Source organism: Solanum pennellii, chromosome 2, assembly GCF_001406875.1.
Source record: "Solanum pennellii chromosome 2, SPENNV200".
In the NCBI taxonomy this organism is placed as follows: domain Eukaryota; kingdom Viridiplantae; phylum Streptophyta; class Magnoliopsida; order Solanales; family Solanaceae; genus Solanum; species Solanum pennellii.
Genome location: NC_028638.1, coordinates 51,506,543 through 51,521,164, shown reverse-complemented (window position 1 = coordinate 51,521,164; position 14,622 = coordinate 51,506,543). Strand labels below are relative to the sequence as shown.

The window sequence follows — 14,622 nt, the reverse complement described above, 5'->3', positions numbered from 1 at the left end:
ATTGATGCCCCAAAATCTCCTAACACCAAGAAAACACCTTCACACCACATGTTTGGTCCTTAGATTTTGTGGCTTTGGTTCCATAAACCCTTTGTTTTCTTAGTCTTTATTTTGACTTGTGCATTTTTGGTCCACCTCTCCTGTCTTCTCTTTGAATTCATACATGAACCTAAAAGACATTATTGTATTTCTGTAAATTGTAGACACAAATCATATGTAAGTTTGAATGATCTTGCTAAAGAAAGATGAGGGAAAAAAACCGAATATTAAATCGAATTCCTCATCTCTGCTTGTTTTATTGTTAAACAGTTGAGCTTTTTCGTTGCACTGTACTGGTAATGTTAATTGTGAATAATGTTTCATTCGTCGAAAAATTATATTTAATACTTCAAATGATTGAATTTTCCTAAACACAATAGACCATTTTTTTTTTATATAATAATTTCCTTAAAGAAATCCGTTTCTCACACTGATTGGGAAGAGAGGAATAAAAACAAATTATAAATAAGTACATACGTATTATAATGTCCTGTGAATTGTTGGAATGATAAAGAACCATTAGTTTACTGAATGTATACACAATTAAAAATTATAGTTGGAGAAAGAGAAAACCAACTTCATATTTTTATTTTTGGCCTAAAATAAAAATATAGCAGTGACAGGTAATAGATAAAAGTTAGAAATAATGAGAAGTGGCACATGCATGTGAATGGTCCTTTCTTCATTGATTCATCTGAGCTGCATAATAATGAAAGAGTAACCAAGGAAATGATAAAACTTCTCTTTTCATAGCACATGCCTCTAATTCTTATTTCTTTTCCCCTTAGTCAAATTGGTCCCATCAACCCTACATCTCTACAACCTTTACTTTCTACTCGTGACCTTTTTTTTTTTCTTCGATATTCACATTAAAATCTAACTATATTCGCGTCATATAGTTTCATATTAAAGAATAAAGCGATCTCTAGCGAAGACGATTCCTTATTTAGGAGGATTCGCACCCAAAACCTCTTATGTTCCTTTTTCCTTGTCATAATTTTCTTTTTAAGTATTATATTATATGAGCTCTGAGAAACGTTTAAAATATATTATTTATTTATATTGATGTAAAAAAATTGTAATTTAATAGTACTTGTTATATAATTTTTAAATTTTGATAATAAAAAAATACTAAATAAATCTAATTTAATTTTAAAAGTTAATGAAATTTATTTTAAAGTATATCTACATATTCCTCCAACTTATGATAATCAGAGAGGAAAATAATTATATATGGAATCGGCCTCTATCAAAACATTCATCATTGGACGAACAGAATATGGCAATATTGGAATAGGAGAATCATATTTAGGTTCATATAATAATAATTCAAGTTTAAGTTATATATACGTAAAGTTCGAGCACATGCAGTGAATAGCAGATAAGTCAAACAAAATTTAATCCATTAAATAGCTTGATTATTACTAGACAATATTATTGTACTAGTAAAAGTCGCAATTATGAAAAATAAATAAATCAAAATGTGTACCTTGAGTTAATGTCTGTTACAACAGAAAATGCAAGACATAATCGCGATTTAAGAAAAAATATCATTATAGGCCTAGGGTGGCAGACTGGCAGCTCTTTATATAACATAAAAATTAAGACAGATAAAATAAAATATACTCGTAAAAAATAGAATTTTATATTGTCACTGTATAATCATAAGCTAACTAAAGACAAATGATTGATCATTTAGCTGCTTTGGAATAATAGCATTTAATCAGCCTGCTATGGAATATTGACAGGAAGAATTTGGAAAGGCTCAAATTTTAAATTAAGACATAAATATGTGTACTTAGTACTTAATGATAAGAATTAAGAGTGTAACAGATTGTGAGTGATTTGGCTCTATAGAGTTGGATCTTCTTCACCTGCCCCCATTTATTGTCTTCATACACTAGTAAGTATATTTTTCTCTTGGTTAGGTGAAAATATTACTACATTAATTTATTTGGGCCCAACATAAATAATGAAAATGATTTTTTAGCGTCTGATTAAGCACCTAAACTGCCTGTCTTTTATTTTTTGACTTCTTGTATGTTGGTGTTTATAGAGGTGTCCCATGCTATTTTATGAAAATGAATTTTGATATCAAATGCAATATGTAAGCACAAGATAATTTATTGCCCACTCAGAGAAAAAAGTTACCTAACTTTGTCTATCAAAATTAAAATAGATAAAAAGAAACTATTGGGTCATGTTTTTTGAAAAAAATTGAAAACTTGAGCTCTCGTAATTATTCTGAATTGTCTTTTTTATCGAAAAAAATAATTTTTTTATTTCACTCAAAAATTACTTAGATAACCCGTAAAATCTCTTTATATATATAAATTAAATTCCTAAAAATTGACAAATATGTTTAAGAAATAAGCCTTACTTGTCATTCACGAATTTAGTGCACGAGAAAAAACGTAAGATGTGATAGACTTAGAAGAATAAATATATGAAGCGTGCCTTTAAGCTCCAAGTCAAAGCCCCACAATTCTTTTATTTAAAATCTTTTTCGAATATCCTATAAATTTATGATATGTTATATACAATAATAATATATAATATAATTTCATAAAGAGGTTTTGGGGAGTAAAGTACGTCGTATATATAGATTTTATTCCTATCTTAAAAAGAATAGAAAAATTATTTATGATAGATATTCACGACTAAATAGTTGAAAGAAATGCAAGACAGGAAAAATATTGACACTGTATATATTAAAAATAATCAAAATACAGTAAAATCGAAACATAAAATAATGGTAGCGTACTATTGTAATATGATACATATTTTGTATTTTTCGAATTCCTTTTTTGAACTCTATATTAATTTTTGCTTCTACAACTAACCAAAAGTTGACGTTTATGCTGATAAAGACTGTTCATCTTTAATGTTACCCTATTTTTCTTTAATTCAAATTCAAACAAGAAAAACAACATTTATTTATTTCTTCAATTCAAATTCAAACTAGTAAAATAATTTAGCCATTAATCTTAATTTAGAGACAATTATTATCTAATGAGATGGTCAGTTTACCAAATTGATTGAGTCCAGGGCAAAAAGTAATTTAATTAAAATGGAAGAAATTTAATTTAATCATTTTCTGGTAAACTGTTACAATAAGATCTAACATGTATAACAACAATTAACCAACTGTTTAGTTGATGTTTAGTGAATGATAAAAATGTCATTAAATTAGTTAAGCTGTTGTTGGATGTGGTTGTCAAGTTTGAAACTTAAATTAGAAAAAAGAAAAAAAATCTAACACAACTAAATATTAAAATTTCTACTTTTATTCAAATAGTTTTTAAAATTCCGTCACTTTATTCTTGAAATTTATATTCCAAATAAATTAAACAGAGATTTTGTCAAATGGCCGGTGTTTATTTTTTTAGTATTAAAACTATCAAATCAACTTTTCTGAAAATGACCCCCTGACGGAGGAAAAATTCCACCTTTTCCAATGTGTTAATAAATAACAAACAAAACCAAAATAATTACAAAATAAAAGATATTACTAAATAAATAAATATTCATATTCCCTACTTCCTTTATTTCTATTTCTTTGTTCTCAATTAAATAAATAAATATATATATATATATATAAAGTAAAAAATTTAAATTTTAATATTTTATCTGATAAATTCAAAAACTATAAGATTTATAAGTATTATATACCACATTAAAATTTTCAGGGATAATGCACAAGTACTCGTTTAATCTATGCCCGAAATTTTAGAGACACACCCATACTATACTAAGGTCATATTATCCCTGAATTTATTTTATTATAATTTTCTAAAGTTCATGGGATAATAAGATTTTAGTATAGTATAAGTCTATCTCTAGAATTTCGAGCATACGTTAAGGGGGTATTCGTGCATTTTTTCAAATTTCCAAATCTGCCTTTATTTATTAAATTACATGCACAATCAAATTAATGTCCTTTCTTATTAATTTGTCTAAAAAATATCAAAATCTTGTTATAAAATGTAATGAAAGGTGTATTAATTAGTGTTATTAAATTAAAATTAATGGATGAGGTTGTGAACCTAATGTTTGGTTGTGTTGTGAAAAAATAAAGATTTAAGGAACATTCATAAGAATCAAGACAGAGACTGACAGACTGTAAATGGGGACCATAGCTAACCCATAAACATCCAAACAATATTTATGAAGACTAAAATTTAGCACATAATAAACCATAAATACATGAGAGGAAAACAAAAACACACTTATAATTCATTCAACTTCCAATTTCCATTCCATTGACTCACACAAAATGATCATTCATTCAATTATATACTAATCTTTACTTCTCTTTGAAGAAACCAAAAAAAATTAAAAAAATTATATAATTTGCTATTTTTTTTTTTGACATTTTATGCATAAACTTGAAAGCAATTATGGGTACAATGGCGACTGTTGATGAGGTGGTGAAGGATGAAGAAAGAATTTTGGTGTCGGTGCGTCTAAGGCCTTTGAATGATAAAGAAATTTTAAGAAATGATGCTTCAGATTGGGAGTGTATTAATGACACTACAATTATTTACAAAAATGTTAATCTTTCTGTATCTGAACGCTCTATGTATCCCTCTGCTTATACATTTGGTAAGTTCATTACGAAATTCAATTCTTCAGGTTTACTTGAAAGTCTAGTAATTTTGCATTTTCAAATCTGCTTTTACTTTATTTGGATTAACTGTAGTTTATTTTCCTCTGTTGTGATGTAAATTTTGTGCTAATTTAGGAAAGAAAGGTTTTAGCAGCCATGTTTTACCATAATTGGATATTAAAATTTGAATTTAACTTAATGAGTTTGACATTGTTCTGTTTTTGGGATATGATTTTTGCCTGCAGACAGGGTATTTAGGACTAATTGCTCCACAAGACAGGTTTATGAAGAAGCTGCTAAAGATGTTGCTCTTTCTGTCCTCAATGGATTCAATTGTGAGTAAGAAAATAAATATTTTTCCATTTTTTTAGCTAGCGTTTGGCCGTAGATTTTGAATTTTTTTACTAGATATTAAATTTTTTAATTTTCAACTTCAAAATCTGTTGGTATTTGTGTCTGAATTGTTCAGTATTTCCATGGATCTTATAGTTGGTAAAAGTTCATGTTTTGTATTATTGATCTGAAACCATTAATGTATTTCCTAGCAAGCGTATTCGCGTATGGCCAAACGAGCAGTGGAAAGACGTATACGATGACTGGTATAACTGAATATGCTATAGCTGATATATATGACTACATTCAGAAGGTGATCATTTGTTTATATTGTCTGCATTTCTTATCATCCAAGCCTTTTCGCTTTTGCTTACTGAGTGTCTAGTTGTATTATTACTTGTAGCACTCGGAGAGAGACTTTATGTTGAAGTTCTCTGCTATGGAGATTTACAATGAATCTGTAAGAGATCTCCTTAGTGCTGATAGCACTCTTCTTAGACTTCTAGATGATCCTGAGGTTAGTCCTTTTCTCCGAATCAATAAATTTTTTCTTCTTCTTAGAAATCTCATTAAAGCAATTTTGACAGAGAGGGACAATTGTTGAGAAGCTCACAGAGGAAACATTGAGGGATTGGAACCATGTCATTCAGCTCCTTTCTATTTGTGAAGGTAAGAGACGAAAAATTAGCTCTGGAACGAAATTTTGTCTGAGAGGTGCAGAATGTGGATACTGAGGACAAGTTGATTGACTTTTGCAGCTCAGAGACAGATAGGGGAGACCGCGCTCAATGAGACCAGCTCCAGATCTCACCAAATTATCAGACTGGTATAATACTTGATATTTGTCTTGTGCAAACAACTGATTAATATTAGCTTTTAGAAGATTACAGTATTGACACATCACTTATTGCAGACAATTGAAAGTTCTGCTCGGGAGTATTTAGGCAGGGACAATTCCAGTTCTCTTTCAGCTACTGTGGTATGAAAAGGGAGATAGTTGATATTTAGCCATGGTCTCAGTAATCATCATGCTAAATAAGCGCTTGTTTTTCTCGATGTAACACAGAATTTTGTCGATTTAGCTGGAAGTGAGCGTGCATCTCAGTCACTGTCAGCTGGCACAAGGCTGAAAGAAGGCTGTCACATAAATCGCAGTTTGCTGACTTTGGGCACTGTTATACGCAAGCTAAGGTCTTTAATATTTCTTGCCTCTCTTCTAATCTAGTGGAATAGGGTCGTTGTAAGAGTGAATGTCCTCTTACATTGCCTTTCCATCAACTTTATTTTCTCCGAAATGCTTACTGATATAAACATAACCTCTCTAGATCACATCTAATATAGCAGGAAATTGAAATTGTCACTAATGCTAGTTGTTGTATAATTTAATACAGCAAGGGTAGAAACGGCCACATTCCTTTCCGAGATTCAAAGTTAACTAGGATACTACAACCTTCATTGGGTGGAAACGGTAGAACTGCCATCATCTGCACAATGAGCCCTGCACGAAGTCATGTTGAGCAATCAAGGAATACTCTTCTGTTTGCAAGTTGTGCCAAGGAAGTAACTACTACTGCCCAAGTGAATGTAGTTGTGTCAGATAAAGTGTTAGTGAAGCATTTGCAGAGGGAGTTGACGAGATTAGAGAATGAGTTAAGGAGTCCTAGAACTTCTTTGTTCCCTTCAGATTATGAAGCATTACTGCGAGAGAAGAACAAACAAATAGAACAGGTACTACATCTTGGACCGATAATCTAATTTCCTGGCTATTTTTCAATTGTACCAGGTTGACGCCTTGGACCCTTGATCATTTTTCCATCTCTATGTAGATGGAGAAGGAGATAAAGGACTTGACTATGCAGCGTGACATTGCTCAGACTCAAGTTAGAGATATGCGACAGCTACTTGGAGACGATGCAGGTTTATTGATGCAGGTATATATGCTACTTAGACTCTTATTTTCTGTCTATATATTTGCTTCCTTATGCTAAAAGGCACATTGTTATGTTACAGGTTGGTTTAGGAAACTACCCAAATCTGCGTGTGCGGAGATCACCAGATTATCAAAGCCCAATGCAAGTGTCCATTTTGTCATACACCCCATCTATAGATGCTGATATTAGAACTTGTTCCGATGGACATAGCAGGAGTAGTTCCGAGGAACAAATTATACGCGTGCCGGAGTTTGAAGAGAACTTTCTCCATAACAGTTCATCTCCAAGGTTGTTAGCCGGCCGCAGTTCAAACTATAGTGAAAGTGATTCATGTGAAGGATGGGATGAGATTGAAAAACAAAGTAATGGAACTAATTCAGAAGACCTATACAAGGAAGTTCATTGCATTGAAACCAAGGAATCAAGTACGAAGGTAAAACAAGAATCCAAATTTCCATCTCCTGAAGAAAGAAGTAAGTTTCCAGCTGAAATGACAGCAGAAAATGAAGACAAAGCAGATAACGGAACAGTGTCACCTCCAGCAGACGACTATGGACGATTAGCACCACCTTTACTCAAGGAAAATGGAGAAGTCACATTGTTGCCCTGTAAAGAAGACGAAGACTTTGTACCCTTCTCATCTTTTAAGGAAGAAAAGGAACCTAGTGAAGAACCATTGTCACTTCCCTCAAAGGATTCCCAAACCCTTGAATCACCAAAGTTTGCAGACAGTAGAGAGTCAGTAACATTGCCATTGAAGGAAGAGAAAGAGTTGAACTGTGTGCATACATTTGAGCCTCCTTCTCCAGCAAATTTATCCTCAACATATGAGCTCCTTGACGATTCACCAGGCTCAAGCATCTTGAAATTAAGTAGAAGCAGAAGCTGTAAAGCTAGCCTGATGGATGATCTATATCCTCCATGTTTTAAGGAACTCAACATAAATGAAAATACTCCACTATCTCAGTCAGAAAGAAATGTCAACGCAACACCTGACTGTTTGGAAATCAAAATTTCTCCCCCAAACTTTACCTCCGATGTGAAGGACTCTCAAGAGAAAAGTTCCACCATTTATGGCGAGACTGATGTCAATGAAGTGTCAAAAGGGGAAGATACAGAAAATGAGAGTGTCAATGATGTAGATGATGCAAGGACGGATGATACAGATGAGCTTCAATATGAAAAGGAGGTCAAAGAGTGTCCTGTAAGTATTATCGTTTCTTCTCTCAACCTGTTTTCTTAAGTATCTTCCCATATATCTCCGATCTCTTTACCTGTTCATGATGATGAAATTCTGTGCTTAATTTTCTGGAAGGGTGATTCTTTTAGTCCTGAGATTTTTAGACGAACGCCCTTCTTTCATGGTTGATGTTCATGGAATAAAAAGTTTGTGTTACTTGAAAAAATAATATACAAAACCTGTAATTGACAGGAGGAGTACATTCCTTGAGCTTATGTCCACTTTTTAAATGGAATCAAGAAAACTTACATTTCCTTAATTTATGACTAATATGTGTTTTTGTATGTTAAGGAGGCTGAACTAGAGCATGATAGACCATCAAAGTGTGTCAAAGATGTCGGATTGGACCCAATAGAAGATGATCTGAAAAGTCTTGGCAGCTGGCCCTCGGAGTTCAAGATGCTCCAGAAAGAGATCATTGAACTTTGGAATGTTTGCAACATTTCCCTCGTACACAGAACATATTTCTTCCTTCTTTTCCAAGGTGATGCTAAGGATGCTGTATATCTGGAGGTAGAGATCAGAAGACTGACCTTCCTCAATGACACATATTCGCATGGAGAGAAAACAGAGGTCAATGGCAGGATTCTGTCCCTTGCACAAAGGTAATTTGACTAACATCCGGCATACATTGTATCACACAGCCATATACATGTGCACCGTCTTCGTACCCAAAGAATGATATAAAAAGGTCAAGTCTTTGCATTTAACAGACCAGTCTTGTACTTGACATGTTAAACGCAAAAGAAAAAGTTGCTGGACAACTATGAAAATGAAATTCATACGGATTGATAACTTGTTTAATTTGTGAAACAGTATGAAAGACCTTCGTCAAGAGAGACGAATGCTGCGCAAGCAAATGTTGAGGAAGCTAACAGAAGAAGAACGAGAAAGCCTGTACCTTAAGTGGGGCATTCGGATTAACAGCAAACATAGGAGGTTCCAGTTGGTTCAGCGTTTGTGGAACAAGACAGATGATATGAACCACATTGCAGATAGTGCTTACCTGATAGCAAAATTAACCGGGTTGATGAAGCCAGGACAAGCTCCTAAAGAGATGTTTGGTCTTGATTTTTCACCTAGACCATCTAGAACTTATAGCTTCACGCGTAGCTTGATATCTTCAATCTTGTAAAAATGTCAGGTCCAACATTTGAGTTGGAAACACTCGTTGATGGCTGGCTTCGAGCTCCATTACTCATGGTGTTCTGATTTTTAACTGTTAGTGAGTTTGAATTTTTCTTAGTTTGTTTGTTCTCTTGGGTGTTGATCACTGGAGAGATTCTGATTGTAATTGCAAATGTAGATTTGTACAGGAGTCCTAATTTGATCTACTGAACATAAAGAGAGTGTAAAATACCTACGTTATATATAGAGTGGTTGTTGATTATGTGCTTCTACCATCATTTCATCTGTCATAAAACTTTAGTGACCAAGAAGAGACTGCTTTCGTTTTTGGCTTCATTTAATTGTATAAAATGGACCTGCACTGCTGATTTCATCGATCTAGCTAAGCTTAATTCACATTAACAATGGGCTTGTAGCTGATGACATTCAGCAGAAATTTGAGTTATAACATGTTTTGCCAAACCAACCTTTGATTTCTCTCTTTTGATAATAATCTGGATATTGGATCTGAATAGTTTCTATCGATCAGTTTCCGAGTGAGGATTGAAAGCAAAAAATTAGAGCAAGACAAAACAATTTAATCTCTGATTAGCACAACCCATAAGAGGGAAAATCATTTCTAAAACTTACTCATATTTACAGAAGAGAACACACGTTAATATCAAATATCAAGAAAATATAATCAAGATCAGAAAAATATACTGATTAATGACTAAAACTGGAGTCATAGCTGAGTCCCAGTACCAGAATTTTTTTTATCTTCCTCTGGTTTGGTTATGCTGGCCTCTAATCAGCAGCTTATAGTGAAAGTCACAAGTTCTCTAGGCAGAATTCTTCTCCGATTCATCGACATCATCATCATTATCGTCGTCATCATCATCTTCTTCTTCTTCAATTTCATATATGTTGCTCCTGAACTTGCTCAGGTCAGACTTAACACCATCTTCACCCCAAAGGTCAAATCCAAATTTGATGTCACGATGCTTAACCAAAAGCCATCGAAGTAGGCGGTCTTCTTTGTTCAAGTAATGCAGCTCATTGTTAAAACTGGGAGGTGTCATCACTGTCATTTGCATCAGTTGCGCCTAAAAAAATGCATATATCTTTTAAATATAGTAACAATAATCATAATACTGTGAAAAAAATGGACCTAAATTACTGATTACATTGTGAAGATAGAAAAGAGCAGGCCAATCCGAGGTCCTAGAGGTGCATCATGGAAAGAAATTAGCATGTGGAAAGAAATTAGCATGTGGTCATTGTCACAGACCTAAAACTTATTTATCTTATCATGCACCAAAATAAATGAAAGCGGCAGAAAAATGATGATGGGGCTAAACAGCTATCTCTGCTGCTAGACAGAACAACTGTTAAAAGCACCTTTGGAATTTTTTCGAGCATAAATACATATCTTTGGCAACTTTCATAGTTGAATGCTCTTCATTCCTTTTTTCTTGATTGTGGTCTGAGGGCTGACTGTGGAACTCGACTATTCCACCCAGTATGTTCTACCTCCTACCAGCAAGGGAACCAGGTAACTCTATCAATCAAAGATTAGGAATATGAGAAGAAATCAACTAGCGTTTTGTTTTACTCTTTCACTTCTATAGTCAAATGTTCATGGGACTGCATTCCGTCTTTGATGCTTTTCTTATGAATCAATCGCTTGTCCGGAGAAAAGGAGATACAAATATGACATTATTGAAAGGATAGTAGAGACAGACCTGATAATATCTTCCATCTAGTTTCTTAATGCCATAACCCAATTGAACAGTACCAAACGACTTTAAATCCGTAAGCACGCCATTTTTTCTATAAACATGCTTGCCAACCTTTGCAACAAGGTCCATCAGAGCCTCCTTCTTTACATGCGGTTTTAGTAAAAGCATACAATCATAAAGCGGCATCTTTTGTCTCCTATTGACTCAACCAACTACCTGAATCACAAAATGAATTGCATTAAAGTTTGGGGAACCCAAAAGTAAGACAAACTGCACACCTGCAACAAGATGATTAAAGCAAACTCAACCAAGAGATTCACCCATTGAAGTAAGACAGAATATAAAGCTTACGTGTTATGATGTTTGATTGTTTTTTCATTAGCACAAGTGAAGTAGAAAATAATACATGAAGTCCAGATTCTTAAATATTTGGAGAATTCCTTTTTCTGATGAGCAAGCAACACAAAGAGATTAATTCTCATTGTGACAATTTGAAAAATCCATGACACACACGTAACACAAATGAACAACCATAAAGAAGCAGATAACCAACTTCCAATCGCGACCTATGAAATATTCTCTTACTAACTCAAACCCCACACTATGAAATAGCAAAGTATCATAAAAACCTCCAAAGACCCCTTGATATATATAAATATATATGAAAAATCGTGATTCGTTTGCACATCTAAGTTGAAGCGGTGAATTATAAGCAATTTTCCTCTTCAATTGCCGTATATATAATCTTTCAAATTATATTAATGTTCTATCAAGGTCATAATCTTCAATTTCCGTGTATATATAATCTTTTAAGTGATATTAATGTTCTATCAAAGGTCATAAACTACAAATCCACGAATATTTTCGTTATCAAGAATAACTAAATTTCACACCCTGCTCTAATATCACAGCTTTTGTTTATTCTCAACTCTCGATACAAATTTTCTCTGAATTTTCCGCAGTAAAATAATTTCTTTCAGTAAACAGAACATTTTCATTATCAAGATTCAAGAATACCTAACTAAGATTTTGAATTAGAAACATTAATATGAGTGAAAATTATTTAGGGGAAAAATAATAGATTGAGAGGCGAAAGGAGTAGTGTATAACAGAAACATACCGTTCGATTGCCGGAAATGCGAGGATTCGCCGTCGACGGAGTAAAATTGGGGACGGGGGTTTAAGAGAATTAAGGCAGAAATTTGGTTAAGAGTTTGGGCTTTATATATATATATATACTAGTATCTGAAACGTGCGTTGCACGTTTGTCCCTTAATATTTTTATTTTAAATTTTTCTTTAAAAAGTTCAATTATAGAATAAGAAATGCAGAAATTAACAATTTTAGTTATGATTTAATCTCAAATGGTATGAATATGTCTATGAATAACTAATTATTTTTCCAGATCAAACAACTTATTTATTGAAGTAGTTTACAATGAATTTCTACTCGAAAAAAATAATAAACAGATGTAAAAGTCTTTGACGAAAGTAGCAAAGACATGAAGAAGAAATAAATGCAATTTAGTCATTGCTAAAATCAGAAATATAACAATCTTTTTCTTTTGTGCTTATATGAATTGCATTCTTCTTCTTTTTTTAAATATACAATAGTATTTTTTTAATGAAAATAGAAAAAATTGACGAACATTATTCTCATTTTCGAATATTTTTTGATCTTTGTTTCCATAAGATTTAAATTAATTATATGAACCAAAAGATTAATTTAAGAAATTGGGATAAATAGTTCTAATTTAAAAATAATCATTCCGTTTTCATATCAAACACTATATCGCTAAACATACTAAGATTGAGGCTTAAACCACACATACATATATAAAAAGGATAGATATACCTGGAAAAAAAAGAATCTCTAGCAGAATGAGAATGAATGGAAGATGAGAGAAAGAAAACTTATTGTATACCTATATAGAGTTTTGTAATGTAAAGAATATGGAAAGGTGGAGAAAATTATATAAACATTGATCAACAATAACTATGAAAATATGACTTGAAACGTTTTTGAATTGTAATCAAGGAGATTATGACTATCTATCTTCAATCTTAAATATTGAATTTAGTGTAAAGCATTTAGTTCGGTTGGAATGAGTTTAACTGCAGAAACTCAAAGGATCAATAATTAAAGATAAAAAAAAAAAACTGTTTTGCTATCATTATTTATTTAATTTTCAAATTTTGTAAATGACAATTTAATAAATAAGTGAAAGGCATTTTAGTAATCCAACTTTTAAGTTTTGAGCTTCATGCTTATAATAATACTAGTTTCCGAAAACGTGCGTTGCACGTTTATCCTAAAATACTTCATACAATGTTTGTAGTACAAATAATAAATTTAAACAATATATATATCAAGAATTAGCTATTATGCATGAAAAAAATACTACTTTCAATCACATTTGTTACCGACCCAAAGGTATATATGTACATTTCACAAATTTCGTCAATAATTCATTTCCTCGTAAATTTAAAAAATAATGAAGTTACAGTGGTTCATCAACTTATAAGACACCATTGATTCTCTTCATCTTCATTTTTATTCTCTTCATGTTCATTTTTTTCTTTCTTTAATTTTTTTGTTAGTGAGTTGGATTCACTTGTACAGAATCACATCAACTTTTTGTCTTGTAGGATATTCCATTGATTGTCATGAATGCAGTGACAAAGCTAGAAGTCTTTCTTCTTGTCCTTGTGTAAAATATTCTTTTTTTGGATAATCCAATTAAGTGTACCGTCTCAACTTCTATAAAATAATTTTTATTTAAAAATCAAACCAAAATTTTATTAAGAACATATCAACTTACACAAAAATAATTAATTGCATATAAGGAACAATGATTTATTACCTGAAAATTGATACCACTTGAAACAGTTCAATCTGTGTTGCTTCACTTACTGCATCATCACTATGAAATATTAGCGTCATTTCTTAATTGTATCTTCATAAAAAAAAGTCAAATTTAAAAAATTTATTAGTAGTTGAAATATTCAACAATTTAGATGAGTTCAAATAAAGATAAATAAAACATTGAGCATAACAAACTCATATAAAAATAATAATAAAGATAACATGATTACATGAGAAAATATAATATATAATATAGGAAAATGGAGAATCTGCTAATAGAAGATAAAAACGTTACAAATTAAGTGATCCAAGAAGTGACATTTTGATATCTTTAGACTAACTGGCTAACACCTTAATATGAGCTTTTTTTAAAAAAATAATAACAATGGTTTAAAGAGCATAATAAAAGTAGGTAACTTAAAAGGCTAAATCATTATTGCTTTATTTTTTAAATTATTAATTCCAATGCATGTATACTTTTTTATCTAGTAAAATTTTATCTAGAAATTAATTATGAATACTTTCACTCTTCCACCTTCCGAGGATATTAAATAGTTTTTAGTGCATTCAGCTTATCAATAATGAAGGACGATAAATTTGCACTTCAAAGCTGAATTTGGTTTTTATTATGTTATTAATTTCAGTAAGTATAATTTAATAATATCATATGAACTAATATTTAAAAATAATTAACTATTATAGGGATACAATGGTAATTCAACTTTGCATTTTGGAGCTTCACACTTATACCCATGA

At 31.8% G+C, this 14,622-nt stretch overlaps 2 protein-coding genes across 4 annotated transcripts; one reads left to right on the top strand and one right to left on the bottom strand.

Moving 5' to 3' along the window:
- The first annotated feature begins 4,229 nt into the window (after window positions 1-4,229).
- LOC107011386 (kinesin-like protein KIN-7F) lies at window positions 4,230-9,550 on the top strand. Of its 2 annotated transcripts, none has more exons than XM_015210868.2 (13): window positions 4,230-4,644; window positions 4,894-4,983; window positions 5,194-5,294; window positions 5,385-5,498; window positions 5,569-5,650; window positions 5,740-5,807; window positions 5,895-5,960; window positions 6,048-6,172; window positions 6,373-6,709; window positions 6,808-6,912; window positions 6,992-8,116; window positions 8,444-8,757; window positions 8,969-9,550. In XM_015210868.2, the coding sequence occupies exons 1-13, from the start codon at window positions 4,440-4,442 to the stop codon at window positions 9,285-9,287; spliced, it is 3,051 nt and encodes a 1,016-aa protein (XP_015066354.1). In that variant the 5' UTR covers window positions 4,230-4,439; the 3' UTR covers window positions 9,288-9,550. The 2 variants fall into 2 exon arrangements, with proteins under 2 accessions (XP_015066354.1, XP_027770370.1); XM_027914569.1 differs by having other exon boundaries at window positions 4,619-4,644; window positions 4,894-4,987.
- A 287-nt stretch (window positions 9,551-9,837) lies between these two features.
- Window positions 9,838-12,222, bottom strand: LOC107009324. Of its 2 annotated transcripts, none has more exons than XM_015208636.2 (3): window positions 12,122-12,222; window positions 11,005-11,217; window positions 9,838-10,365 (listed from the first exon to the last, which is right to left on the bottom strand). In XM_015208636.2, exons 2-3 carry the CDS (start codon window positions 11,185-11,187, stop codon window positions 10,102-10,104), a joined length of 447 nt encoding a protein of 148 aa, XP_015064122.1. In that variant the 5' UTR covers window positions 11,188-11,217; window positions 12,122-12,222; the 3' UTR covers window positions 9,838-10,101. The 2 variants fall into 2 exon arrangements, with proteins under 2 accessions (XP_015064122.1, XP_015064123.1); XM_015208637.2 differs by having other exon boundaries at window positions 11,005-11,213; window positions 12,122-12,219.
- Between the last annotated feature and the right edge of the window lie 2,400 nt (window positions 12,223-14,622).

Bases quoted from the DNA above. Each gene is read 5' to 3' on its own strand.
- LOC107011386 (XM_015210868.2), top strand. From the start codon at position 4,440: ATGGGTACAATGGCGACTGTTGATGAGGTGGTGAAGGATGAAGAAAGA. The intron at 5,295-5,384 runs GTGATCATTTGT...TATTACTTGTAG, and splicing joins TATATGACTACATTCAGAAG to CACTCGGAGAGAGACTTTAT. The intron at 8,117-8,443 runs GTAAGTATTATC...TTGTATGTTAAG, and splicing joins AGGAGGTCAAAGAGTGTCCT to GAGGCTGAACTAGAGCATGA.
- LOC107009324 (XM_015208636.2), bottom strand. From the start codon at position 11,187: ATGCCGCTTTATGATTGTATGCTTTTACTAAAACCGCATGTAAAGAAG. The intron at 10,366-11,004 runs GTCTGTCTCTAC...GCATTTTTTTAG, and splicing joins TAGATGGAAGATATTATCAG to GCGCAACTGATGCAAATGAC.